General features: G+C 37.5%; 3 protein-coding genes across 3 annotated transcripts; all 3 read left to right on the top strand.

Annotated features, from left to right (window-relative positions):
- The first annotated feature begins 250 nt into the window (after nucleotides 1-250).
- Nucleotides 251-7,873, top strand: LOC132151766 (serine/threonine-protein kinase 35-like). Its single transcript, XM_059560117.1, has 3 exons — nucleotides 251-940; nucleotides 3,307-4,055; nucleotides 7,719-7,873. The coding sequence occupies exons 1-2, from the start codon at nucleotides 478-480 to the stop codon at nucleotides 4,029-4,031; spliced, it is 1,188 nt and encodes a 395-aa protein (XP_059416100.1). The 5' UTR covers nucleotides 251-477; the 3' UTR covers nucleotides 4,032-4,055; nucleotides 7,719-7,873.
- Nucleotides 7,874-15,245: 7,372 nt separating this feature from the next.
- On the top strand, nucleotides 15,246-22,268 carry LOC132151762 (bridging integrator 2-like). The gene is made up of 12 exons (XM_059560113.1): nucleotides 15,246-15,744; nucleotides 16,264-16,344; nucleotides 17,074-17,128; nucleotides 18,138-18,232; nucleotides 18,317-18,412; nucleotides 18,748-18,855; nucleotides 18,954-19,039; nucleotides 19,180-19,255; nucleotides 19,462-19,544; nucleotides 19,895-20,504; nucleotides 20,590-20,688; nucleotides 21,520-22,268. Exons 1-12 carry the CDS (start codon nucleotides 15,643-15,645, stop codon nucleotides 21,631-21,633), a joined length of 1,605 nt encoding a protein of 534 aa, XP_059416096.1. The 5' UTR covers nucleotides 15,246-15,642; the 3' UTR covers nucleotides 21,634-22,268.
- A 790-nt stretch (nucleotides 22,269-23,058) lies between these two features.
- LOC132151764 (heme transporter hrg1-A) lies at nucleotides 23,059-26,879 on the top strand. Its single transcript, XM_059560116.1, has 4 exons — nucleotides 23,059-23,236; nucleotides 23,325-23,474; nucleotides 25,517-25,684; nucleotides 25,812-26,879. Exons 2-4 carry the CDS (start codon nucleotides 23,345-23,347, stop codon nucleotides 25,946-25,948), a joined length of 435 nt encoding a protein of 144 aa, XP_059416099.1. The 5' UTR covers nucleotides 23,059-23,236; nucleotides 23,325-23,344; the 3' UTR covers nucleotides 25,949-26,879.
- Nucleotides 26,880-26,882: the final 3 nt, after the last annotated feature.

The following is a 26,882-nucleotide window of genomic DNA, read 5'->3' as shown; positions in this document are numbered from 1 at the left end:
TTTTTAAACAATGATTTGATATACTCTCATGTGGTACAAACATAAGTACATTTTCGAATGCATGAAACTAACAAATACAGATAAAGCACATAAAGTTATTTTTTATTTAAAAACATGATTACACAAGAAGTTCATTTCTCATATTTGGTTCACCTCACCATTTTAATAACACTAATTTAACATAACTTAATAAGGTCCCAAGAGGCGTTTGTTGTGTATGCGTGTCCCCATAGGTCAGGAATCCCCTTATACGGGAAAGTGGGATGATCCATTAAAGTTTTCACTTCATTCAAGGTTCATTCAGTTCAGACTAGAAGCTCGACGTTAACAGAATAGCTATAACGTTACCCCGCTGAATGAAAACAAATGCAGATGTCAACGAATATGCAAGCGCTGCTGAACTTCCTCAAGCTCTAGTCTAGAGGAATATGAACGCGGAAGGTGTTTCCAAACGCATGCACAACGTGAGAGGGCACGATGAATGCAAAGGGCAGAGAGAGGCAACGGACACGGAGCGCTTGCAAAAGAACCGAGGGCACCAGTGTCTTGCGCTCGCTCGGCGTCGACAACATAGACGATAATGAGACAATGGCAGGCGAGTTGGACCTGGTTAAACATGGCACTCTTGAACGGAGACTCATTGCACCGCGATACAGTTTGCTCCGTGAAATTGGCAGGGGCAGTTATGGCGTTGTGTATGAAGCCATTGCCCGTAAATCAGGTGCGAGAGTGGCGGTGAAGAAGCTGCGCAGTGACGCGCCAGAGAATGTGGAGTTGGCGCTGGCGGAGTTTTGGGCTCTGACCAGTCTGGAGAAACGCCATGAGAATGTGGTGCAGTTGGAGGAGTGTGTGCTCCAAAGGAACGGGATGGCCCAGAAAATGAGCCATGGCAATAAGCGTTCAAAGCAGTATTTGAGATTGGTGGAGACCTCGTTAAAAGGTAAGATGTCTTTATTCAAGCACTGGCATTTGTTTCTGGAAGGTCAGCGGTAGAAGAATGCTTTGTCATGAACTAAATTAAAATGGTATTTTTTTTAATGTATTTTGTGTGTGTGACAGTTCACTCATTTGGTAACAATGACATATTGGTTACTCAAAATCTACGTAATGTCAATTTTTATTTGTAATCTGAAACAAAACTGCTAGAATCCATTGCTTGGCAGTAAGTCATGTGGCGTTTCACCGATGACACCGGACGTTGATACTGCGCATGACTGTGTTCTACATTAAGATTGTTTACATTTTATGTAAGAATTATGACAAATGTCGGTCAGATTTGCTCTCCCCCGCCCTCCTGTCGGTTGCTGGTTTTGGGGTCAAACCTCCTCCAAACCAGCTATACCAAGTGATAACAATGAAGAAAGATTGTCATTCCTTACATGGCAACTGTGTAAATTATCTTAACATGAAAAAGAGACCGTGATGATTTAGGGCAGATAATCGAGGCCAATCTGATTTCATTAATCTCAATGTGTTGGGGTACCTTCTTTGTGTGACTGCTTTCGCATCTTCCAGATCATCATTATTTTTTCTACTGTATGATATTCAAAGTGTTGCTTGAGGCATTTGCTTGAAAGCTGATATAAAATGATGCCATAGTGAACAATTTTGTGTAAATGTACAGTACAGACCAAAAGTTTGGACACACCTTCTCATTCAAAGAGTTTTCTTTATTTTCATGACTATGAAAATTGTAGAGTCACACTGAAGGCATCAAAACTATGAATTAACACATGTGGAATTATATACATAACAAAAAATTGTGAAACAACTGAAAATTTGTCTTATTCTAGGTTCTTCAAAGTAGCCACCTTTTGCTTTGATTACTGCTTTGCACACTCTTGTCATTCTCTTGATGAGCTTCAAGAGGTATTCACCTGAAATGGTCTTCCAACAGTCTTGAAGGAGTTCCCAGAGATGCTTAGCACTTGTTGGCCCTTTTGCCTTCACTCTGCGGTCCAGCTCACCCCAAACCATTTCGATTGGGTTCAGGTCCGGTGACTGTGGAGGCCAGGTCATCTGGTGCAGCACCCCATCACTCTCCTTCTTGGTCAAATAGCCCTTACACAGCCTGGAGGTGTGTTTGGGGTCATTGTCCTGTTGAAAAATGAATGATGCTCCAACTAAACGCAAACCGGATGGAACAGCATGCCGCTGCAAGATGCTGTGGTAGCCTCGTGTCCAAACCTTTGGTCTGTACTGTATATGAAAATGTGGGGTTTTAATCATCTGGTTATGTGGAAATAGCTGAAAAGTCCAATCTCTTCAATCAAACATGTTGACAAAATCTGACCGACTGTGTGAAGCATTGACACAGTAACTGAACACAATAATGGCAAAATAACTTAATGTAGTGCTTCCGGACAGTACTCAGTGCTGTTTACATAGCAAAAACACAAAACAAACATCATACATCCGGGCCAATGGGTGCTAGCATAACGTTTAAAACCAATGGAATTAGAGGCAGCTAAACAAAAAATGTTGCGCACTTTAGGTTACTTTTTATGAAAAGGAAACTACTTTGTCGCAGATTTAAATGGTTTTTCAAACAATTTCCAGATGTTAACATGAGTATTTTTCATAGTGTGAAAAAAACCATCAACTTCATATAGCTTTAGACACTGTCTGTCTGCATGGTTGATGATGATAGCAGCACCACTATTTAAGAAAAAAACAAGCCCTATGACATTCACAGTATGCTATATTTACAGCAGATGTGCTACAGACCTCATATTCTGATTTCATGCCTATTTTAAACATCCTATTTAATCTAACTTGGGTCAGTTAAAGGGGTCATGGACTGCCGTTTTTATTTCGTACTGTTCTCTGAGGTCCACTTATAATGTTATCAAGACTTTTACCTAGAAAAACACCATCATTTAGAAGTAATACGCTTATTTTGTTTTGACCGCCCGCATCTGAATGCTCTGATTGAATAGGCGTGGCGGATTGTAGACTCTGAAGTAAACGCCCATTGCAATGATTGGCTAAAAGTTGTGTATGTTTGATAGCCTATATCCTTCATAGATGGACGCTGCTGTTATTTAGGTTACAAACATAAATATTCAGAACATAGCAAATGATCTGTAATAACAGAGCAATGTTAACCACATAAAAAAAAGGTTTCTTACACTTGTGTGGTGCGCCATTACTGTCAGATCCAATATAGCAGAGACAGTTTATAATTATTAGTTATTGTTTTATTAATATTTCGTACCAATCCTAACACCTCCAAAACATTCAAATGAAAGTATATTTATCTCTGCATCTGTTTTTTTTTTTTTGTGTGTGTTTGTGTCTTTTTAGGTGAACGTATATTGTCGTGTCCTGATGAGCCCTGTTACCTGTGGTTTGTTATGGAGTTTTGCGAGGGAGGGGATCTGAATCAGTTCATCCTGTCACGACGGCCCGATCCTCACACCAATGCCAGCTTCATGATGCAGCTCAGTAGTGCTGTGGCGTTCCTGCATGAAAACAATATTGTTCACAGAGACCTTAAACCAGATAATATCCTCATCTCGGAGCGTTCTGGCATGCCTGTGTTGAAAGTGGCAGATTTTGGACTTAGTAAAGTGTGTGCTGGTCTGTCTGCCGGAGTACAGGACACAGAGGAGGGACGGAATGAAAAAAAGAACAGCGTTAACATCAATAAGTTCTGGCTTTCGTCGGCTTGCGGCTCAGACTTTTACATGGCACCGGAGGTTTGGGAAGGACATTACACAGCCAAAGCAGACATTTTTGCTTTAGGCATTATCATCTGGGCCATGATGGAGAGAATCACGTTCGTTGACGCCGACTCAAAACGGGAGCTTCTCGGGACGTATGTACGGCAAGGTTCTGACATCGTACCGGTTGGAGAGGCACTTCTGGAGAACCCAAAGATGGTATTGAGTATTCCCCAGCGCAGGCGCTCGCATATGCCTGAGGCAATCCGGAAACTTTTGCAGGACATGCTGGCAGTCAATCCTCAGGACCGACCAGACGCACTAGAACTGCACAGCAGGATGGGACAGGTCATTTGCGCAGAGTGAACTCTGACCTAAATGCCCACACAGGTGAGCCTTTGCCAGGGAAGCTTCCATAAATGTACAGATCTGGTTGTTTTTTATGTGAAGGCTCATGATTTCAGGGATCGTAATAGCAGCTGGTAACAGATAAGGGTGCAGAAAAACTGTATTTTTATGATATCTCTGAAAGACAAACACATTCGCAGTAGAAATCTGACAGCTTTTAGAAAATTTTTTGTTTGTCCTACTGTTTGTAATTAATTTTTTCATTCTTATTACAGTTTACTTGTTTACAAAGTTTACTTGCAGAATTTTTTTATAGTATTAGTTTTTGCCATGATATTGAAATTGCGATCAACAAAGCATTACTTCTTGAAGTGTGCAATTTAATTTTGAGTGTTTTAAAGTTGCTGTTTTTAACAAAGTAGTATAGATTTATAACATTAATTATTACCAGCTACATATCAGCCAGAATTTCAATATCGATGCATCCTTAAGTTACATTAGTCATCATGTGTTTTTCAATACAGCCGTCCCGGGGTGTTGATTATTTTGAGGAAGCTTATGGGTGGCGAGTGGAAAACAATATGACACGAGATTGAACATGAGGTTTTAAATCCAAGTGAAACCATGCACTTTTTTGCATAAATAGTTCAAGTTCATTGTATTATCAGTATTGGATAACAGCGTCATTTTCTTTACCACAGCAGTAAAGAACAAATTGATATTATCGTGTTTTATTGCTAGTGTCTTATTTGACCATATCAGTTTCATGGTTATTATGAGTGCTCTGCTAGGACTCTATCATCATATGATTTGTTTAATGACATGACTTACAGAGTGCTTCTGTTTGCGTGCTATAACAGCCTCTCTTGTTTTTAAAAGTGCATGCTGGGATAGCTGTTATACAACTGCACACATTCACCACCACCCCTCCCGTAACACTCCCCATCCCTTCGTCTCTTTCTCTTTTCCATACCCTTTGCTCCAGGGGACAACCCTCATCAGGCAGACAAGGTGACTGGGAGTTCTTTCTAGTCCTGAAATGGAAAGATTTTTTTTGGCATGCCACACATAACTGACAGTTCCTTGCAAAGAGTCTAAAAGTATTACTGCTTTTGGGGTGCGTAATGTATTGACTCAATTTCAGTTATCAACCAAAACTAGATTTCTTTATATATATCAATATTTAATAGATTAATGAATGTTTAAAGGTATAGTTTACCCAAAAATGATAATTGTCATCAATTACTTAAGCTCAATTACTTACTCTTAAACTACTGACTTTGATTAAAAAATTAAGATGAGAGGTTTCTGTCCCTGCATAAAAGATGCAGAAAGTTTATAAAGGCCTCATAAAACTAATCCATATGAATCGATTGTATTAATACAAGTCTTACGAAGAGATTCAATTGCTGCATGAGCAGATTTAATTTGGGCTTTTGTTCACATAAACATAGATATAGCAAAGCTCATTTGTACACCATATGCTACAACAAACCTCATTGGTTCTTGTGTGTATGTGCCACATGAAAAACAATATGAAGTTAGTTCTAGCATGTGGTGCATGCACAAGCTTGCATTTGATGCATTTATGACCTTTTTTGATCTTTTAAGTTTTGGTTACCTGGTCTTTCCATGGAGGTACATATCTTGTTTCAAGATTAACGAAAATCTTACAGGTTTGGAACAGCGTGAGGGAGAGTAAATGATGACTTAAAGGGATAGTTCACCCAAATAGCAAAATTATGTCCTTAATAACTTACCCTCATGTTGTTCCAAACCCGTGAGACTTCATCTTGGGAACACAGTTTAAGATATTTTAGATTTAGTCCGAGAGCTCTCAGTCCCTCCATTGAAGCTGTGTGTACAGTATACTGTCCATGTCCAGAAAGGTAAGAAAAACATCATCAAAGTAGTCCATGTGACATAAGAGGGTCAGTTAGAATTTGTTGAAGCATCGAAAATACATTTTGGTCCAAAAATAGCAAAAACTACGACTTTATTCAGCATTGTCTTCTCTTCCGTGTCTGTTGTGAGAGAGAGTTCAAAACAAAGCAGTTTGTGATATCCGGTTCGTGAACGAATCATTCGATGTAACCGGATCTTTTTGAACCAGTTCACAAATCGAACTGAATCATTTTAAACAGTTCGCGTCTCCAATACGCATTAATCCACATATGACTTAAGCTGTTAACTTTTTTAATGTGGCTGACGCTCCCTCTGAGTTCAAACAAACCAATATCCCCGAGTAATTCATTTACTCAAACAGTACACTGACTGAACTGCTGTGAAGAGAGAACTGAAGATGAACACCGAGCCGAGCCAGAAAGCGAACAATAGACTGACTCGTTCTCGAGTCACATGGACTACTTTGATGATGTTTTTCTTACCTTTCTGGACATGGACAGTATACCGTACACACAGCTTCAATGGAGGGACTGAGAGCTCTCGGACTAAATCTAAAATATCTTAAACTGTGTTCCGAAGATGAACGGAGGTCTCATGGGTTTGGAACAACATGAGGGTAAGTTATTAATGACATAATTTTGCTATTTGGGTTAACTACCCTTTTAAATGAATGCTTGATTCCTTTGTTACTACTAATAGATTGCCTTAAATCTTTAAAAACATTATCAATTTAATTACACTTTAAAACTTTATCTTTAGCAAATCTCAAAATGGATATTTTTCCAACAGTAAAATTGATGTCGGAAAACCCATATTACTTTGTAGCATTTAAAGATGATGGATTTTAGGTTTTTTTATATTCATTTAGACAAAGTAGTACATTATTTTAATATTGTGCATTCCTAATTGTTTTGGTAAAAAATCTTTTTTTTTTTTTTTTTTCTTGAATATTGTAGTAGGATTAGTTTGGCAGAGCATTTAAAGTGATGTGTTTTAGGATTGGAGGGCTTATGAGTTCCCCAGCCTTTGTAATATATATACTATTAACATATACCTTTATGAGGATATTACAGCCACTCCAGTTATCATTTGTTCACCATCCCCCTCTCCTTCTTCTGTTGCTATGTTCAGACAGGAAAAGAATACTGAATGGAGCCTCTTGGTTTACTCGCTCTCTCTCTCTCTGGTGTGTTATGTATGGGACGTGAAAGAGGGTGGGTTTGCAGCGTGCGTTGTGTAGTTTGAGTGACTGCAGAGGGGCGTTAGTAGCTCTTCCTGACTCAGCACATAGTTTGAGCCGCATGATACGAGGAGGAGGGGTGAGCTCTTAATACAGTATGCAGCTGAGATCAAGCAGCAGTCATGCGGAATAATGACAAAGCCTGCAAATATTATTTTTTTCTATTTGTGTTGTGTTTGAGAGCTTGTAAATCTGATTACTTATCAAGCAATCTGAGATTTGGACTCATTTAAGGCAAGCATTTTGCAACCGCGCCAGCCGCATGACATCATTTCAGACTGTCACTCAAAATGCTAGAAAATACTTGGCCCCTCTTTTCTTTTTTTTGCATCCAGTGTTGCTTGTTCTCTTCTGGGATCCCACAGTCAGTGGAAAACCTGGAAAAATCATGAAAAGGCTTGGAAATTAGTTTTTTGAAATTTAATTGATTTATTTTTAAATTAGCTATAATTTGCATTTTTAAGTGTTTTAATGTTCTCACTAAATGTCTGTAGTCAAATGTGTGTAAAACACATTTCAAGTACTAATTCTAATGACTTGTACTTTTTATTCTGTTTTAGGTTTTCCCTTTCCATAACAGACCAGAAGGGACCGCATTGCTTGGAAAACTGTGAATCTTCCATTGCTGATTTAATGTGGAGAGAATAAAGTTCTCAACCTGAACACCAATACAAAGTTTGCCACAAATAGATTTTCATCTGATTGTTCACTTTTTTTGTTTACAGTAGTAATTTAAGTCAATTAAGCAATTTAATTTAAGTAAATTAAACAAGTCCAGAAGTGTTCAGCCTAACTCAATCAGCTGTTACATCACTAAGAGTGAACAATCTTCTGTTGCAGTGAGTACAATTAAGCTAAAACAAGCAAGCTCTTTATTAGTCCTACAGAGGGACTGGGACTTTAAAATTCTGTTCATGGAGACTTACTTGTTCATCTTCTCAAAACAATCTCTTGCCATAACGAACAAAGAAAAGTATTCTAGTTATTTATTTTATCTAGTTTTATGAGAAGTGAAGCTTTCAGTTTTAGTAAGCAAGCAGTTCACATTAGGCTTCTTTTTTTGAAAACTGCTTTTACAAGTACAAACATTGTTTGCAGTACAAAGACATACACAAGATAATTGACTACATTTTGAGCTCATGCATTTTTACAACATACACTCATCACATGTCACAAATCATGTAATTACCATAATCTTACTTGAGTTAAACATAAACTCCTTAGAACTTGATCTTTCCTCTTACACAGTACAATAACTGAAATTTCAGGACCAACTTTTAGAACTTGGTTTTCATTTGCCGTGAAAATGCTCTTGATCTTAAGCCTAAAACCAATATTGAGATATTGTTTTCTCCTTGAATGCAGATATATCCTGGTGCCTTGAAGTCTAGTGATATAAGTGAGATCTCTTGTAGGTTTTTGTTTTGTTTTAAGGCTTAATCTTTAAAAAATGCAGTAAATTTTCCAAGCTTTTAATATTTAAACACTTTATAAATTAGCCATGTGCAGTTTACCCATTCAGGTGCTAGTATTTACATTGTGTGAGATTACCGTTTGGCCAATAAAATGATTTATTCTGGTGCCCCATTTACAATGCTGCTGTCACTTACGAAAAAACAGTGTGAACAACCCTTGTGCACAGATGCACACTTATACAGTTTCATGGTTTAGTTGTTTTCGAATCTGACAAATTAAGATATTGATTTAGTTCTGACTGAAGGGAGAAGTTAAAGACTGTGAGTGCTCTGTGCTTTATATAATAAATTCTACTAATGCATTTCCACTGTAGAACAGTTTTTTGTTTGTTTTTTTTTGGGGGGGGGGGGGGGGGGGTTATTTTTTATTAAAAGCCAATATTTCCTTTTTGTTAAATGACTCCTTGATCCTCTCAAAAGCAGGATGGGAGCTGCAGCTCAATAGTGGTACCATTGCTCTTTTTCATCTCTTTTCTGAATTCTTCATAGAGAAGTAATTGGTGTGTGTTTGACTGTTTCCAGATGTGGTTTTGCCGGACAGTTTGTGTGTGCTATAGTTCTACCTCAGCATATTTGTGTTTTAGTTACTAATTCACTAAACAGTGCTTTCTGTTTTTTGGAGAGACTAGTTAATATTTTTCAAATTGATTTATTTATTAATGTTTTTTTATTATTATTAGTAATCTATAGTGTCAAGCATTTTTAGTACTTTATTTCATTTTTCCATTTGTGACTGCATATTGTTGTCTACTGTAGAAGAAACTTAAGGCTGATGAGATCAAGATCTTTTTTTTATTTTAAGAGTAAATCACCCTCAGGTTTAAGGTATTTTGAGCTGTAATATTCTGGACTGCATGGTTCTTCCCTTGGGAACAAAAAGTGTTCTGTTACTTTTTATGTTCAGTTATGTTTTCAACTTGTCAGCTAATTCTTTTCATTTTTATTGTGAACATTCATTATGATTCTTTTAAATCCACTTTCGTTTCCCCCCTAATTTAAATGATTGTATCTTTTATGAGGGTCCGTTAATCCTGGAGAGAGTTGGTTAATGTTTTTGCCTTTGCTTTTTATTCCTCTTAATTGGGGCTCTTTTCAGTTTGAATGTTTCGGAGAGCATAAACAGAGAATTTTGTCACAGCAGTCATTCAAACCATAGTATTATACTGCACTTGCACTGAGAAGAGTGAACTGAGTTTAATTAGAAGCTCACTTCCTGTTCTATAATTTATTTTACTCAAAGTCTGTGTTTTTCTTTGTATTCCTTGTTGTCCAACTTTGACCATGCAGTGCACGCTATGCAACCTCTCCTTTTCTGACACTGTATGATGCTGCTCTGCTAAACTAGCTTCTACAGACTTTGACATTTTGTTGCTTTTTGTGCTAATTTTTGTGGAGCATTTTGTGCTTATTTTTTTGTGCAAATGTTGAATATTTTTTTTAACTGACTTTGCATAAAGCACAGTAGAGCTTTCAGATGCTTCACTCATTTGGGTGTCATCCTTCATTGTTTTGATGTTGATTTTTTTCAATAAACCATGTAAAAGCATAAACTACATGTGTTTTAATGTTTGTGACACTGAAGTTTTTACTCAGGAATTGCCAGTAAATTTCACAAATAATTACAAAAGTAAGATTGAAGCTAGTATTTCCTTGTAGCACATACCCAACTCTGTTTTATTTACAGATGATCATTTTTCAGACTGCTATCAAGTTTTTCCAGGATATTTACATTTGGAAAAAGTTGTTTTAATCTAAATGTACTGTATTTGTTGTTGAAGCATTTCAGTAATACTAGATGTATTTGTTTAAGCTTAGTCATAACATTCAGTCCTGACAGACAAAACATCAGTCCACAGTCATGGTGCTGTGACCAGACTTCAGTTTGATTACCAAAGTCCACCTACTAAAAACTTGTCGTCTGATGCCACAAACAGCAACACTACTCTAATCAGTTCAGACAAGATAAATCCCTCTTAAAACAAAACAATCACCCCCCATAGACTCCTGTTTTCTGTTGTATTACCAGCACCCAAACACCTGGGTGTCTAGCCTGACAATATCAGTTCTGCTGATTTTGGGCCTAACCTAGTGTCCAATCTCACAATAAAGCCATTTCATTGTCAGTTGCACCAGAGGAGGAAATCATGTCCAAATGCTGCATAATTAAGCTTGGAGTAAAGTGACAGACAGAAAGAGTCTTGAAGAGCAGGGGTAATCAGGGGGGATGGGGTTGTTTCAGGCAAAGAATGATCTGTGTCTGCTATTTATGAGAGCTTAAAGGGTTAGTTCACCCAAAAAGGAAAATTATATCATTAATTATTCACCCTCATGTCGTTCCAAACCCGTAAGACCTCCGTTCATCTTCGGAACACAATTTAAGATATTTTTGTGGCGAGTGGGGCGGGGCCGAGGGACGTGGGAGCAAGGAGGGAGGCCGGCAATGATTGGAAAATCAGTGGCACCTGCGACCCACTGCCGGTCTCGAGTCCCACGTAGGAGATGGAAGGATATAAAACTGGAGCGACGACAGTGAAGGACGAGAGAGGACCAGGCCTGGGCTTTTAGTTGTGTTGTGGTTTTTATTTGAGTGCACCAAATAAAAACCGACCGCCCGCTATCTCGTGGAGGGCCGAGCAGCAGTGCGTCTGGGAACCGGATTTTTTTTTTTCTCTCTCGTCTCTTTCGCTCCTCCTTCCATCTCCTTTTCTCTCGTCTCGTCTGTCCTACCTCCAGGTTCCCGCAGGTCCCCGTGAGCGGTCCCCGTGAGCGGGGGGGGGGGGGGGGTAGAGCGCAGTCTCGAGGGTACCCCCCGGCCTGCGAGGGGCGATGGGGGTATGTGGCGAGTGGGGCGGGGCCGAGGGACGTAGGAACAAGAAGGGAGGCCGGCAATGATTGGGAAATCAGTGGCACCTGCGACCCACTACCGGTCTCGAGTCCCACGTAGGAGATGGAAGGATATAAAACTGGAGCGACGACAGTGAAGGACGAGAGAGGACCAGGCCTGGGCTTTTAGTTGTGTTTTGGTTTTATTTGAGCGCACCAGTCGTCCGTGAGGGGCTGGTGCACTGTTTTGTGTTTATTTTTGAATTATTAAATGTCGTTTGATTGTCCGCCGGTTCCCGCCTCCTTCTTGCCGATGACTAGGATGTTTTAATTCATTACAATTTTATATTTAGTCCGAGAGCTTTCTGTTCCTCCATTGAAACGGTGTGTACGGTATACTGTCCATGTCCAGAAAGGTAAGAAAAACATCATCAAAGTAGTCCATGTGACATTAGAGGGTCAGTTAGAATTTTTTGAAGCATCGAAGATACATTTTGGTCCAAAAATAGCAAAATTCAGCATTGTCTTCTCTTCCGGGTCTGTTGTGAGAGAGTTCACTGCAGTGTACTGATATCCGGTAAAAGTCATAGTTTTTGCTATTTTTGGACCAAAATGTATTTCCGATGCTTCAAAAAATTCTAACTGACCCTCTGATGTCACATGGACTACTTTGATGATGTTTTTCTTACCTTTCTGGACATGGACAGCATACCGTACACACCGTTTCAATGGAGGGACAGAAAGCTCTCGGACTAAATCTAAAATATCTTAAACTGTGTTACGGGTTTGGAACGACATGAGGGTGAATAATTAATGATATAATTTTCCTTTTTGGGTGAACTAACCCTTTAAGACTCAAGAAAACATAAAGGAGAAAAACAAGCTGTGCCAAGTGAAATATCTGATTCACCACCCGACTGATCATTCTCCGTCTCACATCTTGAATGCTTCTAGGTAAAAGGAACAGGTTATCTTATTAGCAAGTGGTAAATTAAACAGTTGATGGACACTGTACTGTTGAATCAAATGTTAAATACAACCAAACACGCAGCCAGAGAATAGTTAAAGAGAGAGTACACCAGAGTAAGATTGTGTGATTTGTCAATTAAATGATTTATAAATTATGTAAATCCATAATACCACATTGCTTTTACATTACAGTCGTGGCCAAAAGTTTTGAGAATTACATAAATATTGGAAATTGGAAAAGTTGTTGCTTAAGTTTTTATAATAGCAATTTGCATATACTCCAGAATGTTATGAAGAGTGATCAGATGAATTGCATAGTCCTTCTTTGCCATGAAAATTTACTTAATCCCCAAAAAACCTTTCCACTGCATTTCATTGCTGTCATTAAAGGACCTGCTGAGATCATTTCAGTAATCGTCTTGTTAACTCAGGTGAGAATGTTGATGAGCACAAGGCTGGAGATCATTATGTCAGGCTGATTGGGTTAGAATGGCAGACTTGACATGTTAAAAGGAGGGTGATGCTTGAAATCATTGTTCTTCCATTGTTAACCATGGTGACCTGCAAAGAACCGCGTGCAGCCATCATTGCATTGCATAAAAATGGCTTCACAGTCAAGGATATTGTGGCTACTAAGATTGCACCTAAATCAACAATTTATAGGATTATCAAGAACTTCAAGGAAAGAGGTTCAATTCTTGTAAAGAAGGCTTCAGGGCGTCCAAGAAAGTCCAGCAACGCCAGGATCGTCTCCTAAAGAGGATTCAGCTGCGGGATCGGAGTGCCACCAGTGCAGAGCTTGCTCAGGAATGGCAGCAGGCAGGTGTGAGCGCATCTGCACGCATTGTGAGGCGAAGACTTCTGGAAGATGGCCTGGTGTCAAGAAGGGGCAGCAAAGAAGCCACTTCTCTCCAAAAAAAAACATCAGGGAAGGAGTGATCTTCTGCAGAAAGTATAGTGAATAGACTGCTGAGGACTGGGGCAAAGTCATATTCTCTGATGAATCCCCTTTCCGATTGTTTGGGGCATCTGGAAAATGGCTTGTCCCGAGAAGAAAAGGTGAGCGCTACCATCAGTCCTGTGTCATGCCAACAGTAAAGCATCCTGACACCATTCATGTGTGGGGTTGCTTCTCATCCAAGGGAGTGGGCTCACTCACAATTCTGCCCAAAAACACAGCCATGAATAAAGAATGGTACCAAAACACCCTCCAACAGCAACTTCTTCCAACAATCCAACAACAGTTTGGTTAAGAACAATGCATTTTCCAGCACGATGGAGCACCGTGCCATAAGGCAAAAGTGATAACTAAGTGGCTCGGGGACCAGAATGTTGAAATTTTGGGTCCATGGCTTGGAAACTCCCCAGATCTTAATCCCATTGAGAACTTGTGGTCAATCCTCAAGAGGCGGGTGGACAAACAAAAACCCACTAATTCTGACAAACTCCAAGAAGTGATTATGAAAGAATGGGTTGCTATCAGTCAGGATTTGGCCCAGAAGTTGATTGAGAGCATGCCCAGTCGAATTGCAGGGGTCCTGAAAAAGAAGGGCCAACACTGCAAATACTGACTCTTTGCATAAATGTCATGTAATTGTCCATAAAAGCCTTTGAAACGTATGAAGTTCTTGTAATTATATTTCAGTACATAACAGAAACAACTGAAACAAAGATCTAAAAGCAGTTTAGCAGCAAACTTTTTGAAAACTAATATTTATGTAATTCTCAAAACTTTTGGCCACGACTGTACAGTATATTAAAATTATTCGATAAAGATGTCCATCACTGCCACCTTCTGGTGGCTTTAGAACAGTACTTGATGCTGTAAATTTAAAAAATATAAAAAAATAGAGTATTTTTAGGAGCCCCAGTAAAATTAAATGTAGAGTAAAGTGAGGGGTAAAGACTTGCAGAGCTGCTATACTGTATCAAATTGAATTTAAAATGTAAGCCCTGAGCAGTTTAAATAATAGATGACTATGTTTAAGGCTTATATACTGCTGCTTATGTAATTCTGAGACCCAGAATGCTCAGCCACTATTAATAGCCACTCTCAAACAAATAAATATTTATTTGTACTGATATGGTAAAATTTGAATCTATGTTTGCTAAAAAAAAAAAAAGATACATTCTCCTTCACAGCATTACAAATCATTTAATCATCTATTTTTTCACATTACATTGCAATTCAATGTGACACCAAATATTTTACAACGCAAATACATTGTTTGTTCTCGCACCTTTGTCATGACTGTACAAATATTGTTGTCTGGGGATATAGTGTGTAAACAGAATGATGTTTCAGCTCAGTGAAACGGAGAACAATAGAGTTCCTTAGCCTAAATAACAGCTGAAATTCTATACTTGTAGATTAGGCTACAACAAATAGTTTAATATAGATATCATGTCAGCTTTGGCTTGTTATTTGCATATGCAGTGGTAATTATATGGGATTTGTAATGCAACAGAGTAGTGTTCCTATCTCGTAGGCTACAACAAAAACAGGAGAACTTGAAAGAAAGAATATAAACCAAACATACTGTCTGGGTCTTCTTTTTATATTGTTAACTATAACATATTTAATGATTTATTTTCTATATTTTACAAACTGCGTACTAACATCCTACACTAACTGCTATAAATGTATATGGTAGAAATATGCTTTTCCGAATTCTATTTTACACTCATGCAAGCTACACTTAATTAATATGGAGGTTTATATTGTTGTATAAACTAGCGGGTGTGATAACATTAACAGTTTCGAAGTGTGCACCACTCATAGAAGCAGTATGTGTGCAGGAAGAGGTTTTTAGTTTGACATGAATTTATCCAAATGTAGTCGTCACTTTTATTAGGAAACACTAACGACTAGTTGACTTCTTGATGATGCCGTCGCATGTCGATGACTATTAACCGAACACGTTTGAGCAAATGGGGGAATAAATTATGTTGCACAGTCAGTTAATGTAACTGTTATCACCGTGATGTGGGGTTTCATAAGTTTTAGTCTTTAAAACTAGAACGCAGCGTCTAGTGTAACTACTTCGCTCAAGGGCAAACTAACTGTAGGCTATCACGCGTTTACACCATAAACTGTGGTTTACACACCCACTCGCTCTGCTCACTCCGCCCAGGAACCGTCAGTTTATAGAAGGAAGCGCTGAGACATCAGAGAGAAGAGAAGGATCGCTTGTGTGACAGCAGATCAGAAGAGAACATGGCAGAGGGAAAAGGTGCCAACATTGGGGGCAACATTGGCACGGGAGCAGGCATCCTGGCCAAACGCTTTCAGAAATCAATGAACCGAGCACAAGAGAAGGTAGGTTCGGGGGGGTTGTGAGTTCAGGACCTTGGCTCTCATGTCATGCTGCTCTGAATGTGTATTTTGTGTCTGAGTATCTAACACATTTGCTCAAAAATGTTTAGTGCCCTAAAGAAAACTGGTACAAATGTTTACAAGATAGGTCAATATTCTGAGTTGTAGAGCTGTCTGAAATGCATTGGTGTGAACACAAAGATTGCCACTTCCTGCCCTCATTCACTTCCTCTCTAGGCTCACCTCCTCTTCTAGATTTTACTGTTTAGTAGACTGCACACTTTAGTAGTCTTTCCTAACTTCAGATCACTCTTTTTTATGTTTGCTAAATACTTCACTTGTGCATTTCTGACCTTTCCTGCAACTGATATTTCAAGAATAAATGTGGAAAAGCTTGGCGAGTCATCTTTCAGTGGCCATGCAGTGACAACTCTTGTTCCTCTGCCTGATATCATGTTTGATTGTTCATTTGAAATGATTGACCAGTCGTGAGTCTTCTCAGCATTATGGTGTTGGTTGTAGGTCCTGCAGAAACTGGGGAAAACCATGGAGACAAAAGATGAGCAGTTTGAGGAGTGCTCTGCCAACTTGAACAAACAGCAGGTACTTCAGCAGTATATGTCTGAGAGAAAGGCAAACATACACCCACCTAGATTTTGATTTAACAGGACTGCATTGGGTGAATTGTGTTATATGAACGCTGACAGAATCATCATTGAAAACACTAACAGCACAGGAAACTCCACCTTTAGAAAATGTTAATGTTACTGCTGCTCTTCGCAGTACAGTAGCAGAAGCTGACCTTTTCTGGCTCTTTTCTGATACTGTTTATACTCCCAACCAACCCCAGGAAGACCTTTTCAAATGCTATTTTGGATTGCTACCACATTTCATTATTAACACTAACAAACTTTATCATATTAGCCTAGCGTTGACCTAGTTTCTCACTAGGCAACATTGCATTCTATTCCATGTCCTGGATGCGTTGCTCCACTGAGAATATGTTGTATTTGTTTAATGATGGTAGATGGGTTTACACTCTATAGATGAATTTTAAACCTAATAATTAAAGAACTTTCTTTTTAAACCATAAATAAAAAAATAAAAACACTTTTATATACAGAATATATTTAGATTTTTAAAGAACCATTTACAACCGCTTTAATTTCCTTACCACCTACACATTTTCTATTTTGATTCTGAACATTTTCCGTTTCCCAAATATGCCTATTAAAGGTCTTTAATGCATATTTTGCTTTCATCAAAAAATATTTAAAATAAGACTTAAACCTTTTGCCTTTAGGCAACAAGTGATTTCTTTTCTCTTCCCAGGGAGATGGCATCCGACTCTATAAGGATGTTAAAGCTTACCACAATGCTGTTAAAGGTACATCTCTCTTAATTGATCAAGCACAGCCATTTATTTGAATAAATATGCTGAAATGTATTTTTAAATTGAATTTTGTTTTGAATCTTGATCCTTGTTTTAAAAAAAAGATTCAGATTCAGTGAACAGCACATTTTACAATTCCTCAGAAATCATTGTGGTTGGCCTGTTCGCTGCAGGGTGAAAGTAAAAGTGAGATGGTGTCTTGTTCTGAGCATGAGAAGATAAATCGACAAAGATAGCTTTGGTTGGGTTTTTCTGATTCAGCATTTGGGGAAGTGAATGTATCATATTAATGGAACTGAAAATGCTTATTGTGTAAATGTCTATAATAAAAGTCAATGCTACTACTTGAATTGTGGGCGCACTGCCCAGATGTCAGTTTGCAGAGGTTTATACAAACATGAAGGAGAGACTGAGACTGAGGAAGACTCAAGAAGTTTGTGGTCTTGTTGCTCTAAACCATGGAATCCAAAGTCACCGCTTGTGTTTTTACCCCCCAGGTGTTCTAAATGGAGGAATTGGTTGTCAACATCTAAAATCAGTGCTACCTCTCTGAATTTTGCTATCTAAAAAGTTTAAAAGGAACTACTAGAGAACTTCATTTATTATTCATCCATATACTAAACCATGGAATAAGCACTAAGTGTTTCTGGAAGTATAGAGTATCTTTCTGTATCTAAACTGGTAGAACATGGTAATAGTAATGCTAAAGATTGGATTCTCGGAGAATGTGTATAAAGATAAAATTTAGACTATTAATTAAATAGAATTATTAATCTAAGGAATCTCCATGAAATGGTGTATGCTTTTCAGTGCTCTATAACTACTGTAAAATACTGTTGATACACTTGGGTTGATTTCGTAATTTCTTGCTAATAGAGTCACATCTCTGTAACTTGTAATGACTTGTCAGGGGTAGATGCAGATTTTTAGCACTACTGCCAGACTGTGTAACGGTTTAAAAAGAATTTGTTAGATTATGTCTTGTACACTCCTTGTTTCTCAGTGATGCATGAATCATCCAAGCGCCTGTCCCAGACTCTTAAAGATATCTATGAACCAGACTGGCACGGTGTAGAAGATCTGACTGTCATAATGGAGGTAAACCAGGCCTCTTTTGTGACATTTAATAGTAAAAATCTCTGCCCTCCTTGTCTTCACCATCTCTCTGGCTTTATATTACAGAGTGAGGATCTCCTGTGGAATGACTACGAGGAGAAGCTGAGCGATCAAGTTGTTCGAACAATGGAGAATTATACCGGACAGTTTAATGATGTCAAAGTTTGTGCAGTTGCTTAATTACAGACCTGAAGAAGCTAGAATGATTGCAATTATTTATTCATCTATAGTTTAGGTCTGTTCAGTGTGTTTTTGCAAGGTTGTCAGGGTTAGTATTTAATGACAGTTTTAGCGTTGACAAGTTAGGTGTTAGCTGAAGTTTTCTCATGCTTTTTGATACTGAAAATACTTAAAAGTTATATATTAATTAGTTACAGCTTTACAAGTGATGTGTTAAATTAATAGCAAATTCACATGGTGTTTACATGGTACTTGAAATGTAATTTTGAAAAAGTTACTGTTGCTTTAAATTTTTTTCTAATATTGTGATCTTGCAGGAAAGAGTGGCTAAACGAGGAAGGAAGCTGGTTGACTATGATTCAGCTCGACATCATCTGGAGGCGCAACAGAACTCCAAAAAGAGAGATGAGGCCAAAATATCTAAAGTCAGCCAACATTTGATCATTTAAATATCCCATTTTAGAAATGGTTTATGGTTAGAGCTCAACTAAATTGTATGACTATTGATGCTGATTATTTTCAGGCTGAGGAGGAGTTCAATAAAGCGCAGGAGGTATTTGAAGACATTAACAAAGAGTTGAGAGAGGAGCTGCCTGTTCTTTATCAGAGGTTGGTACAGCTTTATTAACAAAAATGAAATAAAGGAGATAAATGCATTAAGACAGCTCCTTCCTGTCACTGAGGTCTCCACCAGAAAAAAAAAAATTCCTGGTGGTACTAATAATAATGTATCTTAATTTGGCTTTCAGCCGTATCAGCTGCTATGTCACCATGTTCCAGAACATCTCAAACCTACGCGATGTCTTCTACAAAGAAATGAGTATGGTATGAATTTATCATTTGTGATTGTGAATTATTTTACTGTGATGCTCATTCTTTTCCATTACAACAGCTAACAATAAGCCTAGTGTACTTCTTGGATGGATTTAACTTAAAAACTATACCTCAAAGTGACTCATGATATTGCTTTTCAAGTAACAGCGTTTAATGAATACATTGTTGCTGATTGACAATTTAATGTCATGTTTCAGTTGAATCATAACATTTATAATATGATGAAGAAGCTTGAGGATCAGCACTCCACCAAACCCTTCATCATCAAAGGCCTTGACAGGTAATGTATTTGCAAGTACATAATTTCTATAAAGATCTACAGTGGCCCCAAAGTTTAGACTATTGAGCCCTGCTTAAAATTAATAAATGGCATTGCGTAAAAGAAGAAAATGATTTTAAAAAGTATAGCAAACAGCACTTTTTCAGAAAAATAGTTCACAAAAATATTTGTGAGTAAAGTAATTGTACACTTTGTGGTTCCCAGCTTAATGGAACACGATGGACATCTATGCTATACTTTTTCTGACTTTTGATTATTGCATGTTATTATACCGATTAAAGGCAAATCTAAGAATTTTCATGGTTTGTATGTCTTTTTATGTGCTTTTGTTTTATTCTTCTTGTGTCTAGCTCTAAATCAAAGAAGAGAAAGTCTGTTACGATCTCTGCACCCATCCCCTGTAACACCGCCTTCCCTCCTGATCATCCTGCCATGAGCAAGCTCAGCATGCCCAGCATTCCCAGCACCCTCACGCACACGGACACATGCTCAGACACTCCCTCAAAGAGCACAGGAAGCACAGCGTCTGAAATATCAGACTTTGAGTCAAACTCTTTTGACAGTGAACCCAACACACCCAAGCGGCAGTCTTTGTGTTCTGAGGGTGACGGGGTTCGGTCTGAGGGAGCCACTGAAAACACATCAGAAACTACCAAGGATGAGTCTGTGCATGCTAACGGCCTGGTACGTCAAGATTCAGTGTCCACTGAGCACGGAGAAGAGGAGGAAACTAAATCAGCAGCATCGTCAGAAGAAACCCACCAAACATCTACAGATGGAGACAATGAGGGAAAGTCCTTATCAGACACCACAGACAAAACTGCACCTGTTCCAAACCCTCGAAGATCTAGCACCTCCAAGAAAAATGAAGGAGAGACTGATCAAAATACCACGGGATGCAGCGAAGATGTGAAAGTCCAAAAGACAGAGAATGAAAATCCTCCTGGTTTCCTCTATAAGGTACAGTGTCTTTTGAAAGGTTGAGACCGTCATTGATTTGTATTTGTGTAGGTAATCCTATGTATTTGTGTTGATTTTGTTTTAGGCTGTTGCTCTGCAGAGTCAGGACTCCGATGAAGGTGTGCTCCTGCAGTTTGAAAAGGGAGATGTGATCCTTATATACATCGATGAAGAAGAAGAAAAGGTGAGTTATATATAGAGTTTGCAATATAAGGTTGTATGGCATAGCAGTCCAAGGGTTTTCTTAACTTAAGGAGTTACTTGCAGCTGGGAACAGAGCTTGAAATAAGAAGGTTTGTGTTTCTAACACCATTAAGTAAACCACTGTGTAAGAATTAATTTTTTTTTTTTAAGAAATTATATTTTTGTTCAGCATGAGTGGATTGGTCAAAAGTGGCAGTATAGAGATTTTATAAGTTTTCAGTGTTATTAATTTTTTTTTTAACTGTTTTATTTATATTTATGTGTAATACTGTTCTTTTGGACCTTTTATACACCAAGGAATCCTGAAATCCTTTTGAATAGGTGTGTGTGTGTGTGTGTGTGTGTGTGTGTGTCTATAGTAAGATAAGATAAGATAAGATAAGATAAGATAAGATAGATAGATATTTTCTCTTTCCAGGTTTATTACCTGAGGAATTGCTTTCCATTATGGCTCATTCATGTTTTCGTATATTCACACTTGGCAAGTCACATTCATTCTAAAAAACTAGTTAATTCTAAAAAAGTTCATTCTAAAAAACTAGAAGGCTTTGCCTTCAAACCTACTGTGCTGTGCAATGTTGAAATATGGTTTGAGACAGTGATTTGTGGATGTGAGGATCAATGTATAGCTCATATGGATGACATTATTGCTTTCTCTGTCCTTTTTTTAATGAATTTGTTCTTATTATTTCTTCATTTATTATTATTATTATTAGCTTTTATGAATAATTCATTGTTCATTCTAATGAACCAGTCTGTAATCTAGTGCTCATCATCATTCTGGTAATGTTGTGGAAATATTATATTGCAGCCGAAGGACTCTGTATGGGGCGTGAGAGAGCAGGACTGGATCCAGTACAAGGATCTAACACTTCTCTCTGGTATTGTTGAGGAGGCCTTGATCCAGTGCATCACCTCTGATTAAGACATGTCATGAAGTGGGAGACACAGGATGGCATGTGAACTAGAGGTCCCTTACGTGCCTGTCTGAGTGCCCTTGTGACTGGATTTTGTAATATGCACTCTCTGTCTGCCCTTTTCTCTAGACATGAAGGACATTCTGACTTTTTTAGTATACAATGTCTTTACAATTTCCTGATGCAGCCTCAAGACTCCTGACAGCTGTACAGTCTTAGTTCTGTGTTCAGATTTTCTGTGTCATTCTGGCTTTTATAGATCTTAATATTGATCACTAGATTTATACATGGTTCATAGTTCTGCAGTTGTATCCTAAATTTCCTTCACATGAATGTAGCCACATATTGTGTATCGGGAAAAAATAGTGTTTATTTTGCAAAAATATTTCAAAAACATTGACTAAGCAATGAGTATTAAAACACTTTTTAGTGTGGCTGTTCCAATCGTCTCTTCTCTATGCGTGTCAGCCAGTGTTGATGTCTGTGTTTCTCACATATCTCAGTGTTAAAGATTGACTACCAAGGTTTTCACAATGTTTACAGAACCAAAAAAAGTGTTGAGTATTACTGTGAAACCGTTTTTTTAAATGTACAGAGAAAATCTATTGTTTTTCTACAATAAAGTTGACAGCTGAAAAAAAAATTATATATTGATTTATGTTTGTTGTCCAGTGCTTAAAGTGGAAAAAGGCTAGTTTATTTAAGTAACACGTAAGGTCAAATCTACTTGCTGTATTAGTACTGATACTACTGTACCACCATAATAAATTAGAATGAGAAACTGTGTATGACAGTAGGCTACCAAATTTCTATAGTTGTATCATAGTAGCAATAGCTTAAGAAAGTTTTTGTTGAGGCTGGGACTTGAAGAAGTGAATAGGTCTATTAAATTTACACACAGAACATGATATACACCTCCGTTTTGGATGTAGTAGGACAAAGTTTTGGGCATAGTAGAATTAGCAAACTGAGTATATGAAGAAAAAGCGTAAAAAATATATATATTATTTAATAGAATAAATAAAAACTACCATAAACCTGAAGCTTCTTTTAAAAATACTAATTTTTCCACCACTAGCTATATTTCCAAGTCCCACCTATTATAAATTATATTAATACCACCACTGCTTTCAGTTTTAACACTACTACATTTCTGTCACTGATACAACTGCGACTAATAAATAAAAAACAGACTTAGATAATATAAATGTAGTCTTATATGAACTTACTGTTTCTCACATTACCTAATTTGGCATTATTATATTAATTAATTATTTTAATGCAAGCCTCGCTTAATGTAACATAATTTTTGGAACATTTTAGGTTTGCACGTTTATCCTCTCATCAATCTGTCGTAAAAGACGTGTCTTTTTCATCCATGCCCGTAGGGGTCGCTGTTAAACATGGATAAATGCTCTTGTGCTTTAACGTTACCTCGGTGACGGCGAACTAGAGCAATAATAACACACGGCGGGTTATGGGAGTCTGTCCTTGGGTCATAGAGCAGTAAATCCCTATTGGTCGTTTGAGACGGTCTTACTTTCCTTCATAAAACCGCGGTGAATGACCTTTCATCGGCTGTTGCTGCAGCTGGATCAGCGCTGTCTCCAGGTCAAAAGAGCGGATGCTCCATAACAACTATTTGATAGTTCTTTGCTGTTTTGGGATATCTAAATAATATTTGTCCTTATACATTCAGGTTTGGATTTGACGGCCAGAATGGCGATTAATAAGACGTATATAAGCGTGGGCTACTCGTGTGTTGGGATGTTGGTGGGACTTTCGGCGTTTCTAGTGTGGAACATCGCTTACAAACAGCCGTGGACAGCCGCGATGGGTGGATTATCAGGTAACGTTAACGTTACATTCTTTGGCAGTGTTTCAAATGCAGCTGAGCTGCCTTCCTAGACAGCATTTTTTGGGATCATAGACTGACTTGGAACCACTGATCTATAATAGAGATGATAGCGCCTACGATGCCTAAATGTTTTCTAGGTTGGCGAATCTCTAGTTTAAGGACACAAGAAAAACATAACTTTGAGATGTTATAAAACATTGCTGCTGATTTTCCTTTTGTGTGTCTTTCATCCTGTAGCAAGTTAGGGCACTTAAAATAACTTTTCAGTATTCTTTCAAGTTCTGAGATGGGAAACTTCACAAACAACTCAGTTAACATGTTTATCATTGCATAATGCGTAGATAATTATATAATTCCGTTTTTTCTGTAAGGGAACTATTGCTCGTTTCTTTAATTTAATTGTCAAATGTTATATTTTAAATATATAAAATAAAAAATCATTATTTTTATAGAATCAAATTTTATTATCAGTTTTAGTGCAAGTGATAAAAGCTGTGTCCACTGTAAGTAAATCATTAGCATGTTTTTTGATGATGTGTTAATAAATGCAGATTTAATACACTAAATATTTAACTTGAATTTAATTGATAAAAGAACAAGTTGCTTCATATGTAATTTTCCTGGAGTAGTTTACACATTTGTATTATTAGTCCAGAAGTAGTTATCAAATATCTGTGTGTAATATGGACAGTGTGGTAGAAAATGCTACTCACTAAACATTTTCCCTCTTTTAATAATGGCACAACTGTTTTCAACTGTGATAATAATTGGAAATGTTTCTTAAGCACTGTACCATCATATTATAATGATTTCTGAAGGATCATCTGTAATAGTATCTGCCCAAAAATTTAGCTGCATTAAATGCATTACAATATAAAATTGTTAATTAAAATTGTAATGTTATTTCAGAATGTTGCAGTGTTTATGATAAAAAAAATGCTGTCTTGGTGAGCATGATAGTCTGTTTTCAAAATATGAAAAAATCTTCTGGACCCCAAACATCTGAAAGTTATTTCACACAAATCCTTCCATAGATACCCATTCCATACGTTCAGCGAGTTGTGTAGAAACACCCAGAAGTTGGTCTGACAACATAATTGTTTTCCTATCTAAATCATATTTGTCCAATATAATGGTGTTTGGGATGCAGAGGGTATGACATCTTTACCTTTACAAATACAAGCAAAAGCTTTGAGATTCTGGCCTCATTAAATATCCATTCTTCAGTGCACTTTGACCCATCGCTGTGACCTTCAACAGTCTTTGAGTTTGTGTTGTGCAAGAGTCTATGCTGTTCTTTGAGTATTACACTTTGGTCAGGCTATTTTCTGCTACAAATAAATGGCACGATTTAGCAGAATTTTGGTCTGTTCAGTTATTGGACGGTTGACCAATCATATGTCCATTAACACATTTTAAGTTAAAAATGATAAAGGAAAGTATATTTCAGATGCTGTGACTGCTCACTGCTTTAAATCACCATTTTTGCAGTTCACTTAAACACTCCTCTATGTGTTAGGGCACAAAAACAGCATGGATGCTAATAATTATACAAGAATTATAAAGCACACCACACTGCCAATAATTTCACATGAACTAACCTTTTATTTATAGTATTAGTAAACACCCTACCCATATAAACCACTGGGTTTAAAATGGAAATATGGTGGTGTTGGTCAGGGAGATTTTACTTTGTTGTGTAATATCACAAAATTCTCTTCTGCTAATCTAACAGCACATGCAGAACTGAGAGAAAACAGCGCTGTCAAAAGAATCAAACAGGAACACAGCAGTTTACATGCACGGGAGAATGACAAAGGAATAATGAATGCAGAGTCATGGATTCAGTCTTGCATGCAAAACAAGAAACACACACACACATATATATATAATATACCAGAAAATACAGTTTCAGATTTTCTTTTAATACAAAGTTACTTGCCATTTGTTTGATGGTTTTTTTTTCTGAATGAAAATGGTCAGTTATGTGTTTTGAACTTTATATTGCTCATTGTGTTTATGTATTTCTTCAGGAGTTTTGGCACTATGGGCTCTGGTCACACACATGATGTATCTTCAGGACTACTGGAGAACATGGTTAAAGGGACTGAAGTTTTTCCTGGTTATGGGCATAATTTTCTCTGTCTTGTCCATCGTAGCATTCATCTCTTTCCTCTGTGTCGCCGTCTCCCGCAAAGAATGTGAGTAGAGATCTGTTCTGAAACTCATGAATGCTTGAAATTAAATTGTATTTATAACATTTAGGTCATTAAACTAAGTTGTTTGAACTTTAAAAACTGTTTTCCTTTTCCTTGTGTGTGTGTACAGCCCTCACAGATCCCACCAGTCTGTACCTGTCATGTGTGTGGAGCTTCATGAGTTTAAAGTGGGCGTTCCTGCTTTCTCTCCATTCTCATCGATATCGCAAAGAATTTGCAGACATCTCCATCCTCAGTGACTTTTAAATGTACACACAATAACAACAATTCGTGCCCACAGACAAACATGCAGCTGTTACCATTTATAATGGAGCAGGACTGCTCAATGAGGAGAGCAAGGAAGCTTTAGTCTTTTCAGTGCATCAGTAGAAGACATCAGTGCACCACTTCTCTCTTCTTTCTACTACTTGTCTGTCCAGGCAGTCTATTGTGGATCATGTTAGATTTCATCATCAGTGATTTTAAATGTTCGGACTTTTTAATATCTTTGATCAACATTTCTGAGCATTTTCTCTTTTCTGTGTGTATGGTTTATACTGTGCATTTCTAAATGAAGTATTAAGTCTTTTGTCTTTCTCCTTGCTGCTGATTTTCTGCAGTCTCACTATGATATATGGAAAAGTGACAGGTTTTTATTAAGCTGGTGTATGTAACTCAAAGGACGTTTTCTCCTGCTGTTGCATAGTATTTAGGTAACTTTCGATTGATTTTTAAATAAGCACTTTATTGTCTTTAAAATGTGGTATAACCAATCACAAACCTTGTTCTTGTGGGAATCTCGAGGCTTTACTAGCGAGGGATATGTTATATACTTGTTTATACTTTCATGACCCCAAAGCATTAGATAACAACATCCAGCACCCATTTGAAGAATTATGATTTTTGTAGCATTTTCTCCCCACAATACAAACATGGTTAGAGATCTTAAGATTTACCATCACCTGTTATATGACCGAGTGTTGGTTAGTATAAATTCATTCAGATAATACAGCATGCATTTGTCTTATATTAAGTTGAACCTTTTTATATTTACACAAAAACAATTATACTGTCAGAATGTGATTTTTGCTTTTGCCTGACATTTACTGCACTTTTGTGAGCATAGCCATTGTATTGTTAGAAAAAAATTACTTTATGTAATTGTCAGTGAAACATTAATAAAAAAACCTTACATATGCTT

The sequence above is a fragment of the Carassius carassius genome, chromosome 10, assembly GCF_963082965.1.
Source record: "Carassius carassius chromosome 10, fCarCar2.1, whole genome shotgun sequence".
In the NCBI taxonomy this organism is placed as follows: domain Eukaryota; kingdom Metazoa; phylum Chordata; class Actinopteri; order Cypriniformes; family Cyprinidae; genus Carassius; species Carassius carassius.
This window is presented reverse-complemented; position numbering and strand designations above follow the sequence as displayed.

What these genes read in the sequence shown, in the direction of transcription:
- LOC132151764 (XM_059560116.1), top strand. Translation starts at nt 23,345, where the DNA reads ATGGCGATTAATAAGACGTATATAAGCGTGGGCTACTCGTGTGTTGGG. An exon ending in CGCGATGGGTGGATTATCAG is followed by an intron (nt 23,475 to 25,516) that starts GTAACGTTAACG and finishes GTATTTCTTCAG; the next exon opens with GAGTTTTGGCACTATGGGCT. An exon ending in CGCCGTCTCCCGCAAAGAAT is followed by an intron (nt 25,685 to 25,811) that starts GTGAGTAGAGAT and finishes GTGTGTGTACAG; the next exon opens with CCCTCACAGATCCCACCAGT.
- LOC132151766 (XM_059560117.1), top strand. Translation starts at nt 478, where the DNA reads ATGAATGCAAAGGGCAGAGAGAGGCAACGGACACGGAGCGCTTGCAAA. An exon ending in GGTGGAGACCTCGTTAAAAG is followed by an intron (nt 941 to 3,306) that starts GTAAGATGTCTT and finishes GTGTCTTTTTAG; the next exon opens with GTGAACGTATATTGTCGTGT.
- LOC132151762 (XM_059560113.1), top strand. Translation starts at nt 15,643, where the DNA reads ATGGCAGAGGGAAAAGGTGCCAACATTGGGGGCAACATTGGCACGGGA. An exon ending in CTGCCTGTTCTTTATCAGAG is followed by an intron (nt 19,040 to 19,179) that starts GTTGGTACAGCT and finishes TTTGGCTTTCAG; the next exon opens with CCGTATCAGCTGCTATGTCA. An exon ending in TCTACAAAGAAATGAGTATG is followed by an intron (nt 19,256 to 19,461) that starts GTATGAATTTAT and finishes GTCATGTTTCAG; the next exon opens with TTGAATCATAACATTTATAA.